This window comes from Neltuma alba, unplaced genomic scaffold (genome assembly GCF_004799145.2).
Source record: "Neltuma alba isolate B1F8T4 unplaced genomic scaffold, ASM479914v2 tig00002863_pilon, whole genome shotgun sequence".
NCBI lineage: Eukaryota > Viridiplantae > Streptophyta > Magnoliopsida > Fabales > Fabaceae > Neltuma > Neltuma alba.
In genome coordinates this window covers 192,667-217,727 of record NW_021633048.1, presented here as the reverse complement: position 1 = coordinate 217,727, position 25,061 = coordinate 192,667, and the positions used below count along the sequence as shown (strand labels likewise).

The 25,061-nt window shown below is 33.3% G+C and overlaps 2 protein-coding genes across 3 annotated transcripts; one reads left to right on the top strand and one right to left on the bottom strand.

Moving 5' to 3' along the window:
• The first annotated feature begins 6,590 nt into the window (after nucleotides 1–6,590).
• On the top strand, nucleotides 6,591–11,391 carry LOC114739656 (phosphatidylinositol:ceramide inositolphosphotransferase 1). The gene is made up of 12 exons (XM_028927739.1): nucleotides 6,591–7,276; nucleotides 7,384–7,473; nucleotides 7,778–7,864; nucleotides 7,959–8,027; nucleotides 8,780–8,860; nucleotides 9,571–9,642; nucleotides 9,755–9,815; nucleotides 9,900–10,002; nucleotides 10,155–10,250; nucleotides 10,325–10,371; nucleotides 10,667–10,794; nucleotides 11,090–11,391. The coding sequence occupies exons 1-12, from the start codon at nucleotides 7,244–7,246 to the stop codon at nucleotides 11,168–11,170; spliced, it is 948 nt and encodes a 315-aa protein (XP_028783572.1). The 5' UTR covers nucleotides 6,591–7,243; the 3' UTR covers nucleotides 11,171–11,391.
• Nucleotides 11,392–16,623: 5,232 nt separating this feature from the next.
• LOC114739514 (uncharacterized) lies at nucleotides 16,624–20,201 on the bottom strand. Of its 2 annotated transcripts, XM_028927575.1 has the most exons (3): nucleotides 19,877–20,201; nucleotides 19,364–19,836; nucleotides 16,624–17,309 (listed from the first exon to the last, which is right to left on the bottom strand). In XM_028927575.1, the coding sequence occupies exons 2-3, from the start codon at nucleotides 19,816–19,818 to the stop codon at nucleotides 17,066–17,068; spliced, it is 699 nt and encodes a 232-aa protein (XP_028783408.1). In that variant the 5' UTR covers nucleotides 19,819–19,836; nucleotides 19,877–20,201; the 3' UTR covers nucleotides 16,624–17,065. The 2 variants fall into 2 exon arrangements, with proteins under 2 accessions (XP_028783408.1, XP_028783407.1); XM_028927574.1 differs by having other exon boundaries at nucleotides 19,364–20,201.
• Between the last annotated feature and the right edge of the window lie 4,860 nt (nucleotides 20,202–25,061).

Genomic DNA, 25,061 nt, shown 5'->3' with positions numbered 1-25,061 from the left:
TAATATCTCCTTTGCGTATTTCTCCTTTTCTCCTCAATACGTCATCTCTGCCCATAAATACAAAAATGAATAATTCAGATTTACCATTTCATTAAATTACTATTATAATATTTTATAAACCATTTTTTCCCAAATTTTGCATGTATTATTATGAACTGTGTAAATCATTATTTCAACAATTTGAAACTTATTCATTTACGTTTATAATAATAATAATTTTTTAAAATATTATAACTGAACTATGATTTTTTTTTAAAATTGGATTTGGCCATCTTGTTTGGTTAGTTGGATTTTCCTTGTATTTTCATTTTTTTGGTTTGCTTGTTAGTTGGGCACGTTATTGGGCTTTATTGGGTTCGTGATCTGGGAAAGCCCAATAACGTCTGGTCCAGGTAACTGTTAACCGGAGGAATAAATAACAAATTGTCATTTTACCAAAAATAAAAAAGAACAAAGATGAAAACGGATATGTGCAAGAAGTGAATCATGCGCTCACCCCTATTCAGACTTTTTTTTAGTCATTATTCGTGATAATCTCATAATACTTTTTTTTTCCCCCTATATGATTTGATTTGAAAATTGTCGCTCAAAACTCAGTTAATTGTTACACTCCTCTTTATGATGCCTTTTTTGTGGTTAGGGTATAAATTCAATTTGTATGGATAAAAGGGGGCATGAGTTTAGGCTTTTTTTTTTTTTTCAGTGATGCAAATTAAGTCTATAGAATGTATCTAAACATTTAAATTAAAAAATTGAATGCACTTGCCCCTTATAAAACCAGAAAACAAATTGAACGCGTTTTAAATAATTTTAAAATTCAATTGTGTGTGTGTGTTATTTATGTATTTTCTTATACAATATGTAATTTAAACATTTTTGCCAGTATAATTGGCACTTTTTTCTTCCTGAAAATGATTCACATGCGGATATGGTTAATGTAACAATTGTTTTTTTGGGGAAAAAAAACCATTCAGTCCATTATAGATATAGCGAATAATATTTCGATCATACTAATACAATAATTTTTTGGACCGTAAGATATGGAATGATACTACTCCGGTCTTAATTATAAGACTTTTTTTTATATATTACAAACGAGGTTTTATCATTAGAACCGAAAGTAGTATTAGACTATTGGGCCGGATTTCCTGACCCAAAAGATTATTGGGCAATGTCAGCCGAAAATGATTAACCTGTTGGGCTAGCCCAACTTTACAAAATTTGTTCCTCGGAAGGACTTTGGGCTATTTAGAGTAGACAAAAACAGTGGAGGGGGAGCAACCAATATTAGTTTTGAAAAGTAAAAAGCAAAAACTTATCATTCCTAGTAACATCCATGAAACTGCCCTAACCTACTCATTCACACCTAATAATATGATTGTGTCTTCTCACATAGCGATGTTTTAAAAAGTCAAAATAACTTTTAAAATTTCTTGTAATTATTCAACTTTAATGAGCTAAGCCCATTTGTTGTCACCTTCATAAAGTTATTCTGTGATATATGTTGTGTGGAAAATGGCCATCAAGACAGTCCCAAAGCCTCTTTTTTCCAACTAAGCCTCCACCATCTCTATTTTTATTTCAAAATCAATTGTTTCGACCTTTTCTGAATTCAAATTATAGTCTCACTTTTTTCATAGCAACTTATCCAGAATCGGACCTAAATCCATTACAAGGAATGTTATTTTTCAAGGAATGTTATTTTTAATCAGGTCGCTGTAATTTTTTTGATGTCGTTATAATTTTATTTGATTTTTAATAAGATCTCTATAATTTTCTCTTATCACGTGCCTGCAGTTTAATCTGATTTTTATATGGGAACATGATTGATCATTTACAACTTAATTTTCCTTTTTTCTTGACCTTTTTTTTTGGGTCAAAACCGTCAAATTGACCATTTGTTTTTGATTCTATCAATTCTTCTGTTATATGTAGATGCATAACTCGTGCTCTATTTTCGTCGTTTCTTTCCTCTTATTTGTTTCTCCTCATAATTCAGCAATAAATATTATCTCTCGTACTTAATATAAGAATTAGCTGACTAATTTAGATAAATTGAAAAAATTTATTAAGGTAGTTATTTGTAATAAACAGGTGTTGTTGCTCCAAAAATACTCTTGTTAATCATATCTATTAGCTAAACTACCATTTGTTGAAATTTTTAACATGTACAACTATTACAATGGATACTTAAAAAAAAAAGATAAATATAAAAAACAAAATGAATTAAAATTTTATATTTAGTATCAAATTAAAAGTCAAAATAACTTTTACATTAAACATCCCGAAAATAATAAGAGTATTATACATGAAGTAACGAGAGAAAGTCAAAATTCATTTCAATATTAATACGTGAAACTGATTTTATTGTTATTATTAATCTATGAATAATCATGTGCTTGTTGCAATTTAATATCGTATTGCCACCTTTTAAAACTGAATATATTTAGTCGTTTTATTCGTGGGGAAAAGGTATTACCATGTATAAAAAGCTGCACCAAAATCTAATTATTTATAAATATCAAGTGGGACAAAACAGGGGAAGATGATTTAGCTGACATATGCAAGAGGATATTACTTTGAATGTGAGAAGTGTGAATGCAATGATGGAACATATGCTTTCTAATTACTCCTCCGGTCCTTATTATAAGACCCAATTTGACTTTTTATTTGATCCTAATTATAAGACCCAATCCATTTTCTCTCTTATATTTATGTATTTTTTTCCAAGATAATCCTTCTAATAATGATAATTTTAGCCAATATACTTAATTAGCAAAGATATTTTAGAAATAACAACACTTATTTATTATAAATAACCAACTTAACTTACTTCCTTAATCTCCTCAAATAAGTCAATTGGGTCTTATAATTAGGACCGGAGGAGTATATAATTTGGTGTATAAAATTGTAACGTATGACAAAATAAACATAACAAAGACAACAATGAAATGAGAGTGGGAAGCGAATAAAATTATCCTCTACTTTAAAGCTATCTTCCTTCCTGAATTTAATATATCTTCAAAATTTAAATGTTTAAATTGCAAGAGTGTGTGTGTGTGAATTCTGGGTTTTGTGCGGAGATTTGCCCTTTTTTCATCTTTACAACAATTAATCTCCTATTGTAAATTAGTCTATTATTTTATTAATCAAGTATAAGTGATTTTTTTTTTTACATTTTAGCTTTTCCTGCCAGTAATTCCCTTAGACTTTATATGATGTCTCTAAGTAATGTCTAAGAATTTTAAGTCATGTATACACAATATTTTTAATTTACATGATACACGCTATATATATCTCGCACAGTTACTAGGAGATATATAAAAATCAATTAAAAAATTGTTTGTAAATAGTTTGAGCATTTAATGCAGGGAGGAGATCACGCAGGTAAGATTTCACTGCGTTAGATTGTCTGGTGTTTCGATTAAAAAAAATTATAATTTTAAAAATATTTTTATAATATATGAAATAAATATATAAAAAAATTTACCCTAATTTATAAAAAAATGTTTTTAAAAAACATTTTTGAAATTCCGTGTTATGATAGATCATAGATGGGACTTGGGACCTGGGACTTGGGACTTGGGACTTGGGAGGGTTGACTGGGAAGGAACGTGGGAGAGAGCTCAGGAAACAAATAGGAGGGAAAGTGAATTCAGAAGTTGCAACGTAAATCTTGAACTCTAAAATGTGCAGACCAACTTTAACATGTTTGGTATTGTTGATAAGAAAGTACAGGGGAATTAAATTCCTCTTAAATGGCAATGCATACAATCTGGCCCTCACAGCCGTTTAGGTTATTGTTTGTTATTACTATAATATATTATTCTCTTTTACGCTTCTTTCACCACTCACTGCCACCATTTTTGGTTTTAGTTCAGTACAATTGCTGCCTTCCTTCTTTTTTTCCTGCCCAAAATATATACAGTAATAATTCAAATTATTAGTACTTCATTATTAGATAGTTTGGTCCCCTGCCATCCACTTTAATTTTCAAAAAATTGGCATTTATTTATTTATCATCTTTTTGTTTCAGCAACAACTCATTAGTATGTTAAATTAAAGTGAAAAAAACTAACACAACCTTTTTTTTTTCGGTAGAGAAAAAACTAACACAACTTAATTTCTAGGAAGTGTAATGTTTAGATTTTTTTTTAATATGATTTTTGAATGGGCATTTCCGATTGTATAATTCAAGGATGTGAGGGCAAGTGGACTTGTTACCGTTCGCCAGGTGGACGGCTTTAGGCAGCTCACCGTCCAATTGTCGGTTGATATCACACCTGGTTCGAATTTCCGTCAGTGTCCCCGTCATCTGTATCAAATCATCTCAAATCTTCCCTATTTTGACCTTTTTATCAGTTCAAAGTTAAAAAAATATCATGGCAAAATCAAAGATATTCGTTAATAAAGATTAGGATAAATATAATTTTTGGTTCTTGACGTTTGAATTCATTTTGATTTTGATCCCTCAAATTTTAAACTAACAGTTTTAGTCATTGGAATTTAATATCTTAAAACGTTAGTTTGTGACCATATAACAATGTTCAAATTTACTAAAGTGTTATCAATAATGTTAAAAGGGGTGATGTTGACTCACCAAATGATATCTAACTAGATCTTGTATGAATAATTGAATATAATGTAATGAATAACTCCTAAAACAATAGTGAAGAAAAAAAAGAGGGGTTAAACAGCTGTATTTTGAGGATTTGTTTTTTTTTAACCCTTCTATTATTCACATAAAATCCACTTAAGTTTCATCTAACGAACCCTACATCATACTTTAACGCTGCTGTTTGATACTTTGAGGACCAACGTTTTAAGACGAATTAACTTTTAGGAACTAAAATCATATGTTTAAAATTTAAGGTATTAAAATTAAAATAAATCCAAATTTCAGTGAAAAAAATTATATTAATCCTAAAAATTACCCAGTACGTCATTCAAGTTAGAAAAAGATCAGACAACAAACACTTCACCACAACCATCACTGTGAGGTGGTAAGGAAAAAAATAATTACAAAAAAAAATCATTAGAGGACGATTAATGACAAAAGGAAATATTACTCAATATTATTTACAACTCATTTTTTTAATCAAAACATTTTTGAGATTTAATCATCGTTGAATTAAACTTTTGTGATTCCATTTCCCGTGAATTCCTCAGAAATTTTTTTCAAAGATGCCCAAGCGAAGAGAGCATAAGGTTGATGCTGAATAGGTTTGGGAAAAAGAAGAATATTGGGAATATAGAGCCGAGTAGGCGTATCTATTACTTGCTTCATCATCGTCCAATTTGAAAAGAAGGAATAATAACTCAAATGTTGCATCTTGCATGCCATTTCACAATCCCATCAAACCTCCACGCGTCATGGCCCCCCTAAGTTACACCAAACTTGTTGGCTTTGGGTCACCCTTGCGGTCAGTATTTCTTAGCTTCTCCAGGTGCTATCCCCGCTTCTCACACAAGTGCTCATGTATACTATTTTAATAGGAGAATCATAATAAGATTAAAAAAAATAATTATAAGATAAATTTTAAAAGTTATCATTTTTTATTTTTAAAATTTGTTATTACAGGTTGTTTAGGTTATTATTGAGACATTTTAGTAATTATTTTTCTTTCTTAAGACTTCATTATAATTTTTCCTACTTTAATTCTTTAATATAACAATTAGTTGACTTAGTTAAGTGGATTAAAAAAATTAATTAAATTATTTATTTATAATAAATAAGTATTATCTTCCATAAATTTTTTTTGTTGAGTATGTATATTAGCTAGAACTCTAATTTGATGAAACATTTATTGTGTGTAACTATTATAATGACTACCTTAAAAAACATGAATAAATATGAAAGATAAAGTGAATTGAGATCTTATTATTTAAAACTAAATTCAATGTTAAATTAGCTCTTGTATCAAAGATCAGAGGTAGTATAATTAAAAAAAATTACAATCAAGTCTTATTATTTAAAACTAAATTCAATGTTAAATTAGCTTTTGTATTAAAGATTAGAGGTAGTATAATTAAAAAAAAATTCAAAAAAAAATTATATTCATTAAAAATTATGAAGATAAAGCAATTTGCTGTGATAAATATTAGTGCAAGAAATGACTACAAGATCATGCGCTAACCTGTATTGAGACTTTTTTTTAGTCATTATTCGTCATGATCTCATAATACTTTTTTTTTTTTCTATATGATTTGATTTGATATGTTGGGTTTGTTCTTATTAGATTGATCAATTCAATCTTATTTTTAAATTATTGGGATTGACAAAATTATTCACGGCAATCTCAAATACGGAGAATTCCAGAATTGTTGAAAAAATACTTTAACAATAAAATTACACAAGAAAAAACTACTTTAAAATAATAAATGTTCTAAAACTTAATTTAGAATATTGATAGGCTAGTGAAAAAAATATTTGATGTCATGCAACTTAAACTTTTTTTTTTTAAAAAAATGAAATATCATTAAACCGGGTAAAACGAGAATTACGTAATTACAATTAAAATACTGGAAGATTCTGCCGAGGATTCTGTCACTACGTTGGCTGGCATGGGAGAGAAAGGAAAAGAATTGGCGTTTAGGAAAAGCGGTAAGCGGCGATGTTTCTCACTTTCACTTTGTTTTGGTTTTCTTCATTTCCATCGCAAAAAATTTATGTAAGTTGTCAAAATCCCAATATATAAATGTATGCGAAAAACGTCTGCCCCTGTATATTATTTTTCTTCGATTCTCAACTGTCACTCCGGGTTCAACTCGCGTGCATAGAAGTCAGACAAAGCAAGCAAGGAAGAGAGAATCGGAGGTACATAACGAAAGGGAGGGAGCAAGTGGGCGAAGCCCCTTTGACATTAGAGCCCCCATTTCAGTTTCGAAAAATTCTCTCCCTTGATTCTTTCAATTCAATTCTTATTCTTTTCTCTGATCATCTGGGCACTCTTGATCTCCATCACTATAGTGTACTCATTTACTTCTCAGATCTTCTCTTGTTTGAGTATCGGGTTCCAGTACCCTGCCTGTTCCTCCCTGATTCTGCTTCCCGGGAGTGTTTATTACAGGCGAAGGGTGGGTTTAACAGACTAAGAAAGAGAACAAGTGGTTAATTGTATCTGGATTTTGACGAGATTGTTGAGGGAAATCATGTTGACCTTAGGGGTGTGGTTATGAAGTAATATGGAAGTGATCATTACACGCTTAAAAGAAGAAAAAGAGCGAGAAGAAAAAGAACAACATGTCGCTTTACATTGGTCGCGAGGCTTCAAAGGTTTGTTTCTCAGTTTTTCCTTTTCACGTCACTTTAACTGCCTGTTCCTCTGTGGCTATCATTTTAGTTTGTCTGTGTTTGATTTCTTTTTGGTTCTGGATTTGTAGCTATGGAAGAGATTTTGCTCAGAGGCAAGCACGGAGATCAACCTTCTTGCGGAGAATTGGAAATACCTTCTTGCTGGCGTTGCTTTTCAGGTCTTTCTATTTTGATCAATGTTATGACTTCGTTGAAATTATTGTTTCAGAGCTCCGTTTTTCTTCTGGGAAAAGGATTATAACGTCCCCTCCCCCCCCCCCCCCCCAAAAAAAAAATTTCCACTCTGAAGATTGGGAATTGCTGAAAATAAACTTCACATCTAGTTGTGCGAAGTTTGCTTGATCGCTGCAAAAGCTTTCTGACATGTTATTGTGTCTTTTGTTCGCCTTTTGCTTCCACAGGGCAAATGATATATGATTCTTTTGAAGGTTGTTATCTAAACTTTAAACCTTTTCCTTACAGTACATACATGGCCTGGCTGCGCGAGGTGTTCATTATTTTCATAGGCCTGGCCCTATTCTTCAGGATGTTGGGTTCTATATTCTGCCGGTCTGTAATCGCAATTCCTTTTATGTTTTCCTCTAAATTATTTTTCATATTACTAACCATGTGTGTTCAATGTCCAATGTTTGTGTTGTTATAGGAGCTTGGACAAGAAAAAGCTTACATTAGCGAAACCCTGTTTACCTTTATCTTTTTATCTTTTTTTCTGGTAAGTGTAGCTGCTCCCTTTTTTCCCCCTCTCCCACCCGGCTGTTATATGTTACCTGCACTCATTCACTCATAGGAAGAAGCAAATTTCATTGATATTTGGAGATGGTGGTCTGTTATGGGCTACATTTTTGATTAATTATGGCATCTAAGTCATGATGGCAAAAGAATTGGTACTAGTTGGAACTTCTGTTTCGTTTCTTTCTCTTTCTTTCATATGAAAATGCATGGAGTCAATGCATTTATTGTCAAGTTGTTTAGTGATGCTGGAAGATGTTTATGTTTCATTGAAATCAAACTTTTGAAGCTCTGTAAGGTTTATTAGAAAGTCACACAGAATCCTTCTAACTAGTTTAGGTTAATTTGTAGTTGACAGCTGGGTTCTTGTGTTGAGGATAACTTGTTGAAAATATGAACTAAGAGAAGAGTCCCCCCCCCCCCCCCAAAAAAAAAAAAAAAAAAAAAATTTGTGGTTTGAGGTTTTATGCTTTTGAAATCAAGTACCAATTATCCGGGAGGATTATTTGGCTTTCATTAAATGGCTGTTTTCCTTTATAGTTTTTTTCTTGGTGTCCTGCTAATTGATGCTAAAGCTGCAGCTTGATACTGACTTTCTGATAGTCATGCAGTTAAGCTTCCCGCCTGATTTATCATTGATTCATATATCTGTCTTATTTTCTAGTAAGTTCTTCTTTCCAAGCGTCAATAGTTTCGGTGGTAATTAATGATATGCTGTGTTATGGGCTTTTGCAGTGGACGTTTCATCCTCTGATTTTGAAGAGCAAAAAGATCTACACCGTTCTAATATGGTGCAGGGTCCTAGCATTCTTAGTTGTAAGTGGTGATTAAATTGTGTTCTATTAAGATGACAGTATATTTTGGGAATCTTATTCCTAACACGTGGGTATTTGAAGTGATGGCTTACTGAAGGAATAGGTAGCTTACTGCCTGATCTAAATGCAACGTTTAATATCAGCACATGTAATGTCATCATTAAATGATCACGTCTAGTTGTGCTTCTGTGCATGTATGTAATAGTAAAGATTATATTTAACTTTTATCTCTTCTGAGCAAGGACTTTATGCAACCATATTGTAGGTAGCTTTGTTAAATATATAGTGTTTTTGCCCTTGACCATAAGCCACTCTTCGTGAATTGATGGTGGATGGAAAGAGATTAGGAAAGGTATTAATTATTGATATATTAGGCACCAAAGATAAATACTTGAAGCCATAGTTTCTACACAAACCTTAGAAGAATTTAATTTTATTTATTTTCATTCTTTTTTATACCTGGGTTTTTATTCACAGATCTATGATATTGTATTGGCAGAACTTTTGGATTTAAGAAGGAAATATTTTCAGAGTTCAGTTTCTTTGTTCCTCCTTGCGGACTCTCATGCTCCTCCCCACCCTCTTGCTCTTCTCCCTCATGTTTTCTTTTCCAATCTTTTATTCTTCTTCATTGGCAGGCTATTGCATATGGGTGCAATGAGCTAGTTTTTGATTTTATGATGTTTGATCCTACGTATTTGTTTGCTACAGGCTTGTCAATGTCTTCGGATTATCACGTTTTATTCTACACAGCTTCCTGGTCCAAACTATCATTGCCGCCAGGTATATTGCTTATGTGCTCTCTAAAACACTCTGTTTCATCTCGTGTTTGTGGAAATACTGTCTCTATTTTTGGAAACAATCATGATTCTGATATACTTTTTGCATCAATCAGGGTTCAAAGCATGCCACTCTGCCTCGCCCAGACAGTGTCCTTGAAGTCCTCTTGATTAATTGTTAGTATGCATTGTTGTATTTGTGCCATTGAGCTTCAATGCTTTGGTGCATGATTTTCTGCTCTTTCAATTTTCAATGTGCAGTTCCTCGTGGTGTGCTCTATGGATGTGGTGATTTGATATTTTCATCACACATGATCTTTAGTTTAGTCTTCGTGCTTACATATCAGAAATATGGCACGCGGAGGTAAAATTTTCTGTTCCTCGCCCTTTTCTATTTTTATATTAAGGAGAGATTTTACTGCTGTTTGTTGAGTTGGCGGCTTATAAAAATGGGCTAACGCTTTTATTGATACATGTTTTCTTAGTTGAGTTCTGACTTGTGATGATCCACTTCAGGTTTGTCAAGCAATTAGCATGGCTTCTTGCTGTGATTCAGAGCCTTTTGATTATAGCATCTCGTAAACATTATACAGTTGATATAGTTGTTGCCTGGTGAGGAGCATATTCTTGATTTTGAAGTCGGTTTTGTTTTGAGGCTTTCAATTTAATGTTGTGATCTTTTGCAGGTATACTGTTAATATGGTCGTCTTTTTTATTGACAAGAAATTACCAGGTTTGGACGCTTGCACATTATTCTATGTTATGCTTGTGGGAAAAATCATCTAGTATATTATGTCCATGAGATGTAGACACCTAGCCAACCAGGGCAATTAGACTCACTCTGACATGCAAGCTGAGATTACCAAAGTATTTATCTAGGCTATTGCCGTGTTAATTGAGCCACAATGAGCAATATGCGTACAAGCATGTCAGGCAAAATTTTCACGATATCCACCCTTGAGTGCAGCTTTATGCTATTGTCATGTTAAGAAGCAATGTGCTGTTGTGCTGACTCGTTTGTCCTACAGAAATGCCGGACCGTTCCATTGCATCAGCCACCATGCTGCTACCGTTGAGCACTAAAGACAAGGATGGCAGGATCAAAGAAGAAAACCACAAGCTCTTAAATGGGAGTTCTGGAGACCCTACAGATAGGGTACAGTGAACTAATCTATTTGTCCTTTGAGAGATTCTTAAATAGGACCGTTTTAAAAAAAGATGAACAGACCGTGTCAATTATGAAGATACACATAAGCATGTTAGACATATTCTTCATCAGTTGGGTCCACCTTTCACTTGCCCTATGTGCATCTCCAGTTAATTTATTTTACACAAAATTTACAGACTAGGTCTCCCTCAGAATTTATTTGTTTGGTCCACCCCCCTCCTCTTTTCAGTAAAACGTCTCTATCTACGATGTGGACATAACATGGTATCTGTAAATTGCACAGAGGCAGAGAACTCAGGTAAACGGCAAGACTCTGGAAGATGGCAATACGTTTCAAGCTGACTTTGCAACGAATGGCTCATAGATAGAGGGACTGCTTCTACACAAATGAAACGGCGAGGACCCAACCTTCAATTACAAGATTCTGTTACTTGATCAACCACTTAATTTATAAAATAGAAACCTAATTTGTATTCACTGGAATAGTGGCTCGACTATTGTGTCATTTCAGTTTATGTAAATATGTTCAACAGTTTCTCCATGATATGGTTGCATTCTCTATGGAATAATAAATGTTATCGCAAATGATGGGATTGGTTGGAAAAACAAGGCCATGGAACATGGATAATTGCGTCCAATGAGGGACAAGTTCCATGAGGAAGCACATGCACAGCACCACAGGATGGCCCTTTGACCTGCATGTGCTTAAGCCTAAATTATAGGCTCTTAGTAGCCTCCTTCCAATGAGTTGACAAGATTAATTAATTAATTGCTAGTGGATGCATCAAACATATCTTTTTCGTGAAGTGGTTCAGAATGTTTGATAATAATACAAATCTCTTCTGCTATTTTCATTGGATGATCTGCTTAACTGCTAATTATTGAGTGACAGAAGTTCTTGTCAATTAAGTGAGTAGTTAAAGATTTGATTTTTAATTTTTGTGTATGTATTAAACAATGGGGGATTCATTTTTCGTTCTCAATACTTTTAGGGAGGTCAGTTTCTTTTTCAGAATATATTTCTTATACATCCAAGAACATGAGAGGAACCGTGCTGGAAAGAGGCGCGTTAAAATTATTAGAGAACATATGAATGATGAAGGTGGGTCATGATGGAGAAATAATGTCTGTGGTTTAGGTTTGAATTAATTAATTTCTGGAAATGCAGAAATGGAAGGGCATAGACCCAAGTCCCCAGTTTGGCTGCAAGGAAAAGGGAAAGAGAGGGTCGCCTTGCAGTTGCAGAAGGGGCATCACGTGCATCTGCTGTGTTCTTCACATGTCCTCCTTCACTTCACCTTCTCTCTTTATTGATGTCAGCTGCACCCTTTGTCTTTTCAAATGAGGTATCATCCTTCTCCACATTATTGTACAATATCTTCCCTTTTTTTAATAATTAATTAATATATTAACTTATTTTATTGAATTACTATATCAGTCCCCGGCCACAGTGTTGTTTCGTGTTAGAGTGAACAATCATGTCATGTGGCCAACTCCATTCTAAATTTCTAATGCATTATTCTCATTTCTTCTCATCATGTTATTTTATCTTCATTTTCGGCTTATCAATTTGTGAAATTTTCAATCAACTACCATAAACGATTTAATTCCTTCCTTACCCTCAAACGGATTCTAATTTTCCTACGAGCAAATAAAAATCCTACCTCTTTTGTACTTAAAATAAAATTTACTTAACTAATGTGATAGATTAAGAATAATAATTAAATTAGTTATTTGTCAAAAATATACTTTGATTTTCCTAAATATCCTTTTAAATCATTTGGATTTAAACTATCCTTTCATATAAACTCTTTTAAGTTTTAAGCAATTTGGATAAATAAGGAAAATAAAATAGATTAAAATTTTATACATAGAATCAAATTTAATCCCATACTAATTATAACATTAAAGATTGAAGGTAGTATATACATATGTAGTAGAAGCCTAATAAATTTTAAAAAGTTACATGTGAACCTTCCGGAAACGATTTTGTTAAAGTTTTAAGGTATAACTTTCTTATAACTTATGGGGTGTTTGGATTTTTTTTTCAGCAGTAATTTTACAGTATATAAGTTAAGTATGTAAGAGAAATTTTATCTCATTTTACGTGAAAACACTTTTTTGAATTCATTGTAGGGATACCAGACTCCTCCTTAATCTTGTAAGATTAGGGTTCTTAATTCTTTTTCTCTAAAATAAAATGCTGCCGTAAGTGCTGATGTCGCAAACGCTTAGATCCACAATTATTTTAGTACATAAAATATGAAAAGATATTATCATCCTGGATCACTGGCGCTAATGAGATGTTAATTAATTCCAAATCACTTTGTTCGGAGGATTTGGGTATGACGAGAATGATGAAGCACGAGGGAAGATCCACTAAAAAGTTAGAAGATATCAAATTATCTTATTAAAAAAATTAGCAACTTTAAGGGATATTTGACATATAAATGCAACTATAAATACAAAGAGTTAAGTACAGATGCTGACGACACGAATGATGAAAGACAAGTCCCTCTTCAAGTACTCCACACAATTTTAAAGTAAATCACATTATTTATATGATTTATAGATAATGTGATTTGCCATGCATTTTATATTCTAAATTATTAATTAATTGCAAGTAAATTAATTAATTAAAACAACTACCTATGTTACCTAGTAAGATCTTTCCACGCCAAAGTATTATATTTGGTTCTTAATATAAGAGTTAGATGGCTATTTTGAGAATATTAAGAAAGTTAGTTAAATTTGTTAATAATTATAATAAATATGTGTTGGTTTTTCTAAATTATGCTATTTAATAATGCACATTGGGACTATTCCTTGATAAGAATGCATCAATATATGAAATCAATGGAGATTTTTTGAGAAAAAACATTATAATATTTGGGACCAAATTTAATTTCTGACTAGTTTTTATATTAAAGATTGGAGCTCGGAGATAGTGTTATTTACCACTTTGTGAATACTGGGGCTTTTAACACGTTTCATAATTCATATAAATTATCATTTATCAGTGTAGATAATTCGTATGTTACCCAGACAAATAAGATTTCATGATACGATAGTGACAATACAAATTTATTAGAATTTTTATATACTGTGTGCTTGTAGAGAGAGAGAGATTGACATTTGCTTTCCTATTACCAAAATGGACGTAAAGAGGAAATAAACATATAGAAGACCAGGTAAGTAAGATAAGGTGGATTGAATTTGAATTGACTTGAAAATGCCCCAAAACATCGGGTTCTTTATGGAATTGACCACAAAGGAGATCGCGTAAAGAGATACGCAATTATACAGACATGCACACACGTATTAATTAAAGATGGCTTGGCCACAAAAAGTCGGTCAATACTTAATGCAGAAAAGCTTAGTCACTCACTGGTGTGACTTAGAGAGAGAGAGACCAATACATTTGCTTATTCATCCTACACAAGAAGAGAACGACGTGATGCAAAAGACCATTAACAAGGGTCTCTGTGTTGTCCAGTTTTTATTGGAAGTGAGTCCCATTCATCTCCCAAATGGCCCGCCTGACTTATAAATAATGCCATCACACCCCTCCGTTGGGTCTTTTTTTCTGCTTCTGTGCTCTTGTTTTCATTCCGTTATTACATGTTCATGATTCCTTTTGGATGATCATTTGATCAGTTTCTTAGATGTGGGGATCATCATTCACTGTGAGTTTTAAATGAATCAATCTCTCACATCTCATCTTTTCTGGTATTTGTCCCTCCGAACTTAAAATGAATGATTAAAGAAGACGCGTCTTGTAATTATTATTCTTATCTCAAATATCATTTTCTGTGTTCATATTCATCACAGCGTCGCTTGTCGACCAGGAGTTTTGTAATGAATTGTGTGGTTTTAATTGAAAAAAATCCCATCACATTCCCATTGATCAATCTTTTTGGACGGACCTATTCACACTTCCCAATAACCTCTATCTTACATGGATTTTTATTTTAGAACATCGGATATAAAATATCCAGTGGATATGAGGATGAGATCCTGAGAGAGAAAAAAGAGATATATTGCTGTCGTTGTTATTGTTGTTTCTTATATGAGATCCTTATATTTCTGTCTCTTCTCGTTTTCTTGTCAGGATTACTAATTTTAATTACGATATGGCTTAGTGGGGACAGTATGTATTATGCTTCAGAGTTGAGATATTCACAATCCAATCATAAGAAAGTTAGCCATTTTGGTTTTTTTTTTTGTGCTCAGAATTCATTGCTAATCACTTGTTATTGGCGTGGCGTCTGCCAATGATATTGCCTTCAATATTTAACTTTAGTTAAATTACTATTTCCTTTTTTTTTTGGCCTTCGTTAAATTACTATTTCGAGTATTAATTTTGAGACTCTTATTGCACAAGATTATAGATATAAACTATGTAGGTGGAAATGCTTAAAGGAATCATATGTGTGTGTTTGTGTGGGGGAATAATTAATAAAGCGCGTATTATCAACTCATTATGAAAGGATAATTTTTTTTTTGGGGGTATATGAAAGGATAAAATTAAGTCATCATTTGTGAGAAAAAGGGTGCTTGAGATACCTTAAAATCAATTAAAAAAATATTTTCATGTAAGTCGAAATAAAACTCTTTTTATATATTTACTTCATATACAATAAAATCATTAATATTGACATTTTCAGGACTAGTAGTTAAGCCCATAATTGTAGGTCGAATGGGCTGAATTAAGAGAACACACCTAGCCCAATTGTAAAAGGACTGGGAACATGTTGGACTAAGTCATGCTTCGTAGATGGGCCTCCGAACATTTCGCCTTAGCATTGCTTTAAACTCTCCTAAGAATTCTTTGTAACAAAAAAAAAAAAGAAGAGGAAAACTCTTCTAAGATGGTAAGATTACCCACGAATCACTGAAGAGTATGGCAAAGAAGAAATACGACATAAATGTGTTAAAGGAATTTTATCCCAAATTACTCGAATAAAGTGTGATTGTTTCGGCGTTTCCAATTTTGCATCATGAGATTGTCGGAGAGTATATTGGTATGCAATAGATATTTTTAATTCTCCTCTTTGGCGTTGGCAACAACAGGAAAAAAAAAAAATGTCGTCTTTGGAGTTTTTCCACGTGTGTTTTGTGGTTGAAAAAACACTAAAATAACCATATTATCAATGTCTTAATTTTGGACGATTTGCATCCTTTTCATTTATTGAGCTTTTTTTTTTTTTAAAACTGTAGTTATTGCATTACATTCAAGTAGTTTAGTCATTTGGAAGAAATTGTTTGTAGTACCCTCCTATTATTGAACTTTTTCACAACATTAGCAGGGAAACTTGGGGTACATTTGGTACGACAAAAATAAAGAGAAGAAAAGAATTTTTTTAATAAATTTGATTTAAAAATTAAAAAATGAGGTTAAAATTTTTTAATTAATTTTTCTCACTTTTTTATTTTACTTCTTCTTTTTATCAAAATTTTATAACCTTACTTTTTTAATTTTTTAAAATTAAATTTATTGAAATTTTTTCTCCTCATCAATTCTCCCGTACCAAACGTTAGGTTAATTTGCCAGAAATAAATAAATTATGTTATGAACAGAAACAAATGTATCAACTATATTATTTTTAAAATATGTTTAATAGGATCTAAACCATTTTATGGGAGACACGGAGCATGATTACCATAGGAGAAGAAAAATAAGCACATAAGTGAAACCTATTTAAGAAAGTAAATCTCTCATTAAGTGAACTAATCGTTTGGGATATTATTAACTCATTTTCATGGTTCTCACATGCGCGCATAATTTAACTCAGGAGACTCCATTGTGAATCAAAATTTGACACAGAAAGTTGACCATCATATATAATTCTTCCTGCAATGGCCCAAGAACCTTTACATTTCGACGCAACATTCTACAGTTCTAAACACAAACAGGGATTGAGTCTAGTGAAAGGAACTAGTCTCTCACAACGTAGTGAATCAAGATTCAAATCCCCGCTAGGAGAGATGCTCACATTTAGTGCCCGACAGTGCTTCAAATAAGATTGCTTTTAATAAGAGAATATTTATACTTTAGGAGGGGAAAATAATAATGAAGGACTGGTCCTCAAACTGAAACCATTCATTCCCAGAGCAACTGTTTACTGTGCTTGCTTGAGCAGGATCTCTCTCCTCTCTGTTTTTTTTTTCCCCTTCTAATTTTTGCTTTGTTCCCCCCAAAACAACTTTTCTTTTCTTTTGAAATTTATAAAAAGACAGGACTGTGCCTCTCTGTTGATTAGGAAGAAGGTACATTAAAGTGAAAAAGCCATGATATGACAAAAGCAAAGACCATACAAGCAAGCAGAAAATTCAGGAACCTATGGCCATGCCAGAATCTTCGAGTTTCTGCAGAAGGTGCTGGTGGGGACACTGCTGTTGCAGCAGCAGCAGGAGCATTATTGCTATCACTTGAATGCTCTGTCACCTCCTCGTTCCCTCCATAAACATTCCGTGCAACCGAGTGGCAAATTTCACAGGTCCTATGAAAATTTTAAGGAAACAGAAACAAAACCGATGAGGTTCATTATTAAAATCAGTTGGCTTCAAAATCTGCCACTATTATAAATTACACAGAAAGACGACTTCAACAAAGTAGATATCATAACAATTTATACTATGATATCCTAGCAAAGGGTTAACTAAACAGAACAGTTCATGGTTATGATGCTCTAAAGCTTTTCAGCTCTGGTCAGTCCAGCCTGCATCTTCTATACACAATATTCCTATTCGCTGCCTTTCACTGTTGCAGGATTGATTGCCAAATGATAAAATGAATCCAAACCCGAAGACAAAGAAAAAGAAAAGTATCACGGGTTATTTGCCGTCCAAGGCATGAAATCACAAGTTAGAGAAGATTCCCAATTAAAACATATTCAGATTCTGTCCCAACGTTTTTTTTTTAAATATTTAATTTAGCCATCAAGACGTGCATTGGGATGGATTTGCGTCTCCATTAGATGTAACAACAAACGTTTGGGCAAAAAAAAAAAAGAAAAAGATGTAACAAAGTATCTTATCCCTAAGGTCCTCAAAAACTCAGAACACTATACCAAGTACCAGCACTAATTTGGATCCTTTCAATTTCTTTCAGACATTGATATGGTCAATTTCAGAGAGATAAACGCTAGATCCATGGGACCACCGGCGTCGGCAATTGTAATCCACAAAGATGACAAAGGCATTCAGTATAGAGTTACCATTAGAACAGTGCAATAAGTACGGAAATAACTAAACTTCAAGAAATGCAGATACGAACTGAACGTAAAATACTGAAAATGCAGCATCTTTGTGACACCGAAAACTTAGATGAATATGAAATCTGGATTATGCAAGTAACGATGAAAGATTTTAAGTTGTCAAGAACCACTGCAACTCGAAAGTTCAAACTGTGTGGTAGAGACTCTTATTGTCATGTCTACCAGGAGGCATATCATAAAGGAATGGAGCAAGTAGAAGGACGAGGGGTGCAATCTGATACCTTCTTTAACAGAGATAGAGACAAATAAAAAGGAGCAACATAGGATTCATAAACATGGGATCTGTAATTAATGGATTAAAAATTTAGGGGTCCAAGAATCATTATGCCTCAAAAGTTTAAATGTCAAGTGATGACCCGTGAATTTGTCCAATCAGACAGGACAGGTGGCATATGATGAATGAATAATGTGAATAGAAGGATGACGGAGACAGTATAATCTCATCTTTACTAGAGATAGAGAGAAGCAAAAAGAAGCAACATGAGATTCCTAAATTTCAAAAAAGACGCAGCAACAGGGAATCCCACTGTACCCAGACATGTCAGTGACTCAGCAGGTCTGGCTGATGGCTTTACGCCTTTCTTTTTCCATCATCATCTGCTTTTAAATAACGTAATCTTCTTTAACTTTTCCTATCCTTGAAGAAATAAGGGAGCCCGCCTTGACCCATTGCATCCTTTACACCTCTTAAAATATGTGTCATCCAAGCATTTTTCTTCCTCCCATCATCTTCTTTAACTTAATTTAATTTAATTAATTAACAACCCGACACAATCTCAGATTCCAAACTATTATACTCTGGTCGCATATTTTGGCTTTGTTCTACCTGTCAATCATTAATATCAGAGCTTCAAAACATAAGAAACTTGAGTGCCGGTGAATTTGTTCAACAGCAGGGCAAGAGATAGGTTATTAAATACATTGCAGACATACCATTGCCTGGATGTACTAACAATGAAGGGGTCAGATGTTTTGGGATCTATGATCCCCCCCAATTTCGAACCCTTCCAAATTAGGAGATTCGGAATGGGATAAGTTGCTGTTAACGATTGTTTACTTTTTTATCCTCTCGGCTCTCCTTACTTTAATTTTACAAGGAGGATGACATTAAAAGCTCAACCTTTTAAACACGCATTCCTCAGATGACGATACAGTAACTTTACTACCAAACAACGTTCATTTTCAAACAACCCAAAATGGAGAGGGATGTTACCAACCCTGATGCTCCAAGTTTCGACACTACAATAGAAAGAAAAAACAAGTTAGGTTTTACTCACCTATTCCCTTTGATCTTGAACCAGGCCTCAGCGCAGTGTTTGTGAGCAGCAGCTAAATCATCCTTACAAGAGCATCCCAATTCAATTGGAACCCCGGACTCATCATTGCTATCACTCTCCAAACCCAAGTGACAAATCCTACAATCTCTCTCTACTTTGGCCAAATGCACCTTAATTTCAGGATCCCCACTTTCAATTTCAACTTCCACCGAACAATCAGTCACAGAAGAAGCTCTCCTAGAATCAGCAACACACCTAACCTCAGAATCAGAAACGCAGGCGAAACTACAATCGTCGTATGAACCACCGTAGGTAGAATAGAAATGAGAGTAGCAGGACCCATCGTCGGCGTCGGAGAAGCACACGCTCCCGTCGGCGCTGACATCACTTGCGACCACCGAACGATGGTAACCTCCTTGCTCTAAATCCAGATGGGACATTTGTATGTTCGACATTTTCTCAGACCCACAAGGGGCAAAAATAAATCGAAAATGAAGTTTTTCAAAGCATGGAACAGAGTATGAAAGAAATGCGCCTTCAGTTCATTCTCTCTCTTATAGAAGAAGAAAAGCGGGGGAGAAAGAGAGAAGGGCTAAAGAATTCGGAATTGGATTAGGTGATCCTTGTACTCCAATAATGCTTCACCCCAAAAAAAAAGACATTAAGGAGAAGGGAATAATTTGAGGCTCGAAGCTCAAGAATGCTCACTTTAAACAGAGAAGTGGTGGTGAGAAGAGTCTTAAGGAGGCAAAGAATGGTCTACGAGACAGAGACTGTTGCTCTTGCAGAAGACATGGACAATGACCCTGCGGTCTGCGAAGGAAGAAAGAAACGTGCAGTGATATCACAAATAGAGTCTGAGAGATTATAAAAGAGGTGGGACATTAAACCTGGAAGAAGATTAAACATAATCGGATAATCCCAAGAACAATAATTATAAAGCTACATTGATCCTGTCCGTTGATGCGTGTCGATGTTGGAGCTTTCGTAGATAGGGACATTGATGCAGAATCTATGGTTAAGATTGCACGTTGCTTCGTTCCGCGCTTCAGCACACTCTATATACATATCCTCCTTATTATAAGACCCTATTTGACTTTTTATTTGATCCTAATTATAAGACCCCAATCCATTTTGTCTCTTATATTTATGTATTTTTTTTCAAGATAATCCTTCTAATAATGATAGTTTTAGCCAATATACTTAATTAGCAAGGATATTTTAAGAATGACAACACTTATTTATTATAAATAACCAACTTAACTTACTTCCTTAATCTCTTCAAATAAGTCAATTGGGTCTTATAATTAGGACCGGAGGAGTATTACATTTAGAGTTTTATATGTTGAATTTTAAAATATTATAAATATGTGCTCTTATAATAATTTTCACTACTCTTGTAATAATTTTTATATGTCAAAATCTGTTAAAATAACTTATTTATTATTTTAATACTCAATAGTTATTTTTTAAATCATTTTCCTAATATATTTCTCAGCCCAAAAGGGAAAAAATTGGAAAAAAAAAATTCCAACTATGAGTCAAAGACTCAAAGTTGATATCCATTTAATTGGCCCCAAAAAAAGAATGTTGATACATATTAATTAACCTAGATTATTTCGGAGTAGATTTCATTAATTATAAAGTAAGCACTCTTGCTATTTAATTTTTTTTTCAAGGAAATAAAAGTAGTCCTTTTTTATTGTTTGTCAAAGTTGGAAAATGATTGGGTTGCCTTTCAGTGTAATTCTATGGTAAATCTGATGAGACAGCAATTTATTACTTTATAATATACTCTTATGATAATAAACATAAGATTTTTATACATACTAATATAAAGGTTTTATATTTAGGACCGGAGGAATACTAACTACTACTATGTAATTTAAAATTAGATGAAAAGTCACGAGAAATTTCACGAGATTTTTCAAATGAACTTCATGTGATTTCTGAACGAACGATATTGAAATCTGAAAGTAACTTCCACGAATTAGACGACTTTGCAAAGACCTTTTGCGTGTGAAAAGATCAGTTTTCTTTGTTCACAACCTAATCAATGGGCCGTGTTGACTTTTAAACTGTTAATAGGATAGGTTAAGAATATAGAGTAAATCTTTTGGCCCCAAAAAAACAAAGAATATAAAGTATGTGAAACTCATTTATTTTCCGTAGTTTCTGAGTTTCCTAGTTCTTTCGGTTTTTTACCTTCGGGTCATGTGGATTCCCAAGTTAAAATAAAATAAAACGAATGTGTGAGACTCATTTATTTATTTTATACTCTACATAGGCTTTACACACACACACACACACACACAAAGCATTCGTTTTTGTTTAAGTTAATAAAAAGAAGTCAGCTTGAACTTGAAGCGTGTTGTTTGGGTCAAAAGAAAATATGAAAGTAAAAAAGAAGATTCCACGTTTAGGCAAAGCATCTTAATTGACAACCATGGGACTCACATGCTAGACACCTTCGTCTTCTTTCTTCTTTTACATTTCCCTGTTTTTTGGATTTTTTTTTTCTTGGTTTCTTTTGCCCAATGGACACGTTGATTTCCAACTTAGAAGACCCGCTTCAGTCAAGTTAATCCCCTTTTTTTAGTCTCCCCCCCTCCAAATGCATAAAAGGGATGGTAGAACCACTGCAGAAGATTATTATTATTTTTTTGGTAGAGAACCACTACAGAAGAATTGATATCTCCTCTTTTAATTTTTACACACATATATTCTAGGAAAAATTGGTATAAAAAAAAATCCTTGGTTGAAAATTTAATTAGCTAAAAGGACCTGAATTTGAGCAAGTGTAACTACGATATGTGAGTGCAACATATCTTCCGCTATGTGTAACATATCATCAATGATGTGCAACAATTATGAATACAGAAGTCATTTGCACACAACAGAAGATATGTTACACACATGGATCATACTTATACGTGTTTAAATTCAGGTCCTTTTAACCAATTAAATTTTTAAACAGGGATTTTTTTTTTACCCATTTCCCTTATATTCTTGTTGTACATAGATTAAAAAAAATCCTTTAAAAATATCAAGTTGGATGTAAGGGGACGAAAGTACCCTTGGAACCCATGTCTACAAACTTTTTGCTTTTTCCTCTCTCTTTCTTATGCAATGAAATGGAATACAAATCTTTTGCTTCTCTCTTTGTCAAACTTCAAACCCCACCGCGTCACCAACAACCCAAATTGTCTAAGTAGATGGTAAGAAATGATTGGGAATCTCTTTGGAAAGGAGAAGAAGGTGCAACAAACTCACTTCCAATCTAATTAAAGAATCATTTAAGAACTAATTCGTCCTTAAGCTTAATAATGACACTACTCAAGGGATCACCTAAACCATAATTTCACCTTCAGAGGAGCTAGTACACTTGATTCTTCCAATGCTCCAATCTCTTTCCTTTCTTTCCTCGATCATATCTATCAAAGGTTAGTCTGCCAGAGACTTCATATATATACACATAGATAATGCTACTTCTGATCATTAATATAAAAACTAAATAACTAATTTGAAGATGTTAATTAAATTAGTTGAGTTGGTTCTTTGTAACAAATATGTATTGACTTTTCTAAACTATCATATTTAATCAATGCAAGCGTTGGAGCGATCCTTGGTGGAAATCCACTGCATTCAATAGAGATATTTTAAAAAGAAAAATAAATAAATTTAAGAGACATAGTGAATTGAAATCTTGTATCTAGGACTAAATTCAACCCCCAACTAGTTTTTATATTAAGAAATTCTTTCGTATGGAGTGTTATATTAGATAAAAAAACAAAACCCATATTTCCGAACTGATTATTATTGTTTCAGTGCAGAACTGTAGTGCTCAAATTTAACCAATATTTAATTAAGGTAGCAGGTGAGTAGGTACTATATAAGATGGTATAAATGAAATGCGGTAAGTTTGTGATTTGTGAACATACAAGATATGAATGCAGTAAATTTGGGTAACATTGCAGGGTAGTTGTTGTAAGGACATTATATTGCCATGGGCAACCAATGATGCAACAATGTAAATTTTCTGTTCATTAGTACTCTATAGAGTAATGCAGGCCATATATTATTCTGTACTGGAGGCTCTCTCTCTCACCCACACACACGTACGTGCATACGTATGTATGCAAATAGCTTGCAGAAAGTTGGCGTGTGGCAAGACAAGAAAGTTAAGAAGTTCTCTGTTATATAAGGCCCACAACTCACTGTTCTAAATCTCTCTCCCTGAAGCAGGCTAACTGTTGAAACACAAAGGAAAAGGATTTCCTGTTGTGAACTTGTGATGATGTGAAGATACTGAGAAAATAATACTCCATCCGTAGAAGCTAGTTAAGGGATTTATTTAACTGTTCAGCATGAATCAGTCAATAAAGTATATTTGGAAGCACTCGCCTCTCTTTTGTATATATACTTGAATGCAATGACTTTTTTGTGGTCTCGGGACATGCTCCATCATCAAGTCGTTTAATTTGCCAGATCTTAGATCAGTTCGCGCATGTAAACTTTAAAATGTAGGCACGGTAGGAAAATATAAGATAGTCATTCCAAATCTTCCAAAAGATACATACTTGCATATAGGATCCTATGAAGAGGACTTATATGAAGGTACCTCAACAACCGATGATCTAAATACAATCCAAACAAGTTAACTTGTATATATAGCAAAGTTCACAAAGCTATGCCTGCCAATATAGCTTTTGTCTTTTGTGGTCCGTTTGGCACGAAATATTAAAAATAAAGGGATACAAATTGATATTGAGATTGAGAAAATATATGAAAAGAGTATTTAACATAAAAGATTTTTTATTATATGAGATTGGACAAACCCATATACGTGGGATTAGAGAATACCATAGGAGGAGGTGGTATTCTCCAATCCCACCTCAATAGATTTGCCTAATCCCGTGTAACAAACAATTATTTATATTAAATACTTTTTTAATGATTTTTTTTCAATTGCAATCCAAATTCCTATCGTTTATTTTTAATGTTTTGTAGCAAACGGGACCTTAGAGTTTTGGTCATTAGCTGAGGTTGAACAAATCTTGATTCTGTCCAGAAATTTTAATTGTCTCAAATTTACATATAATGGTCAACCATAGTCACTCCACTGAATTATCCATACTGCTATAACATGATCTCTCAACTAGCTAGAGTCAACTACAAATTAAAATCTGGCCGACATGGTTTATATATCCTTGGAAGTGAAACAGCTTAGGCAACGTTTATTGCTTCATTTGAATCAAACATTCATAATTATGATCCATCAGAGGTTCGATGATATCCCTGAATTACCCATTGATTTTGGGCCTATCAGATTATATATGTAATGTGATTTATGACACTATTTCTAAGGCCCGTAAGCAATCCCCTTTCAAAGTGGTTATGTCTGATATGAGAGCAGAGAAATTTCTAAATCTGGAATTAAAGGAAAGAGGCTTTTCCTTGTTTGGTGTGTTGTTCAAAACTCACAGTCACAGCTACATTATATGCCCCATTGCTATGTGCAGATCGGAAAGAACATGGCTTTGATGGATACACAGATACTACACAATACTTGTATCAAGCGTCGTAAAAGGAGCAGGGGGGAAACATAAACCTCTCTTATATTTAATCAAAATTGTACAAACTTTTCATTAATTTTAAAAAGGGATAATTAATATATAAGTCCTTATAGTTTCAACTG

Excerpts from the sequence above, each read along its gene's own strand:
- LOC114739656 (XM_028927739.1), top strand. The coding sequence starts at position 7,244 with ATGTCGCTTTACATTGGTCGCGAGGCTTCAAAG. Across the intron at positions 10,251-10,324 it reads GTTGATATAGTTGTTGCCTG|GTATACTGTTAATATGGTCG; the intron begins GTGAGGAGCATA and ends GATCTTTTGCAG. Across the intron at positions 10,795-11,089 it reads CTGGAGACCCTACAGATAGG|AGGCAGAGAACTCAGGTAAA; the intron begins GTACAGTGAACT and ends TAAATTGCACAG.
- LOC114739514 (XM_028927574.1), bottom strand. The coding sequence starts at position 19,818 with ATGTCGAACATACAAATGTCCCATCTGGATTTAGAGCAAGGAGGTTAC. Across the intron at positions 17,310-19,363 it reads TTCAAGATCAAAGGGAATAG|GACCTGTGAAATTTGCCACT; the intron begins GTGAGTAAAACC and ends AAATTTTCATAG.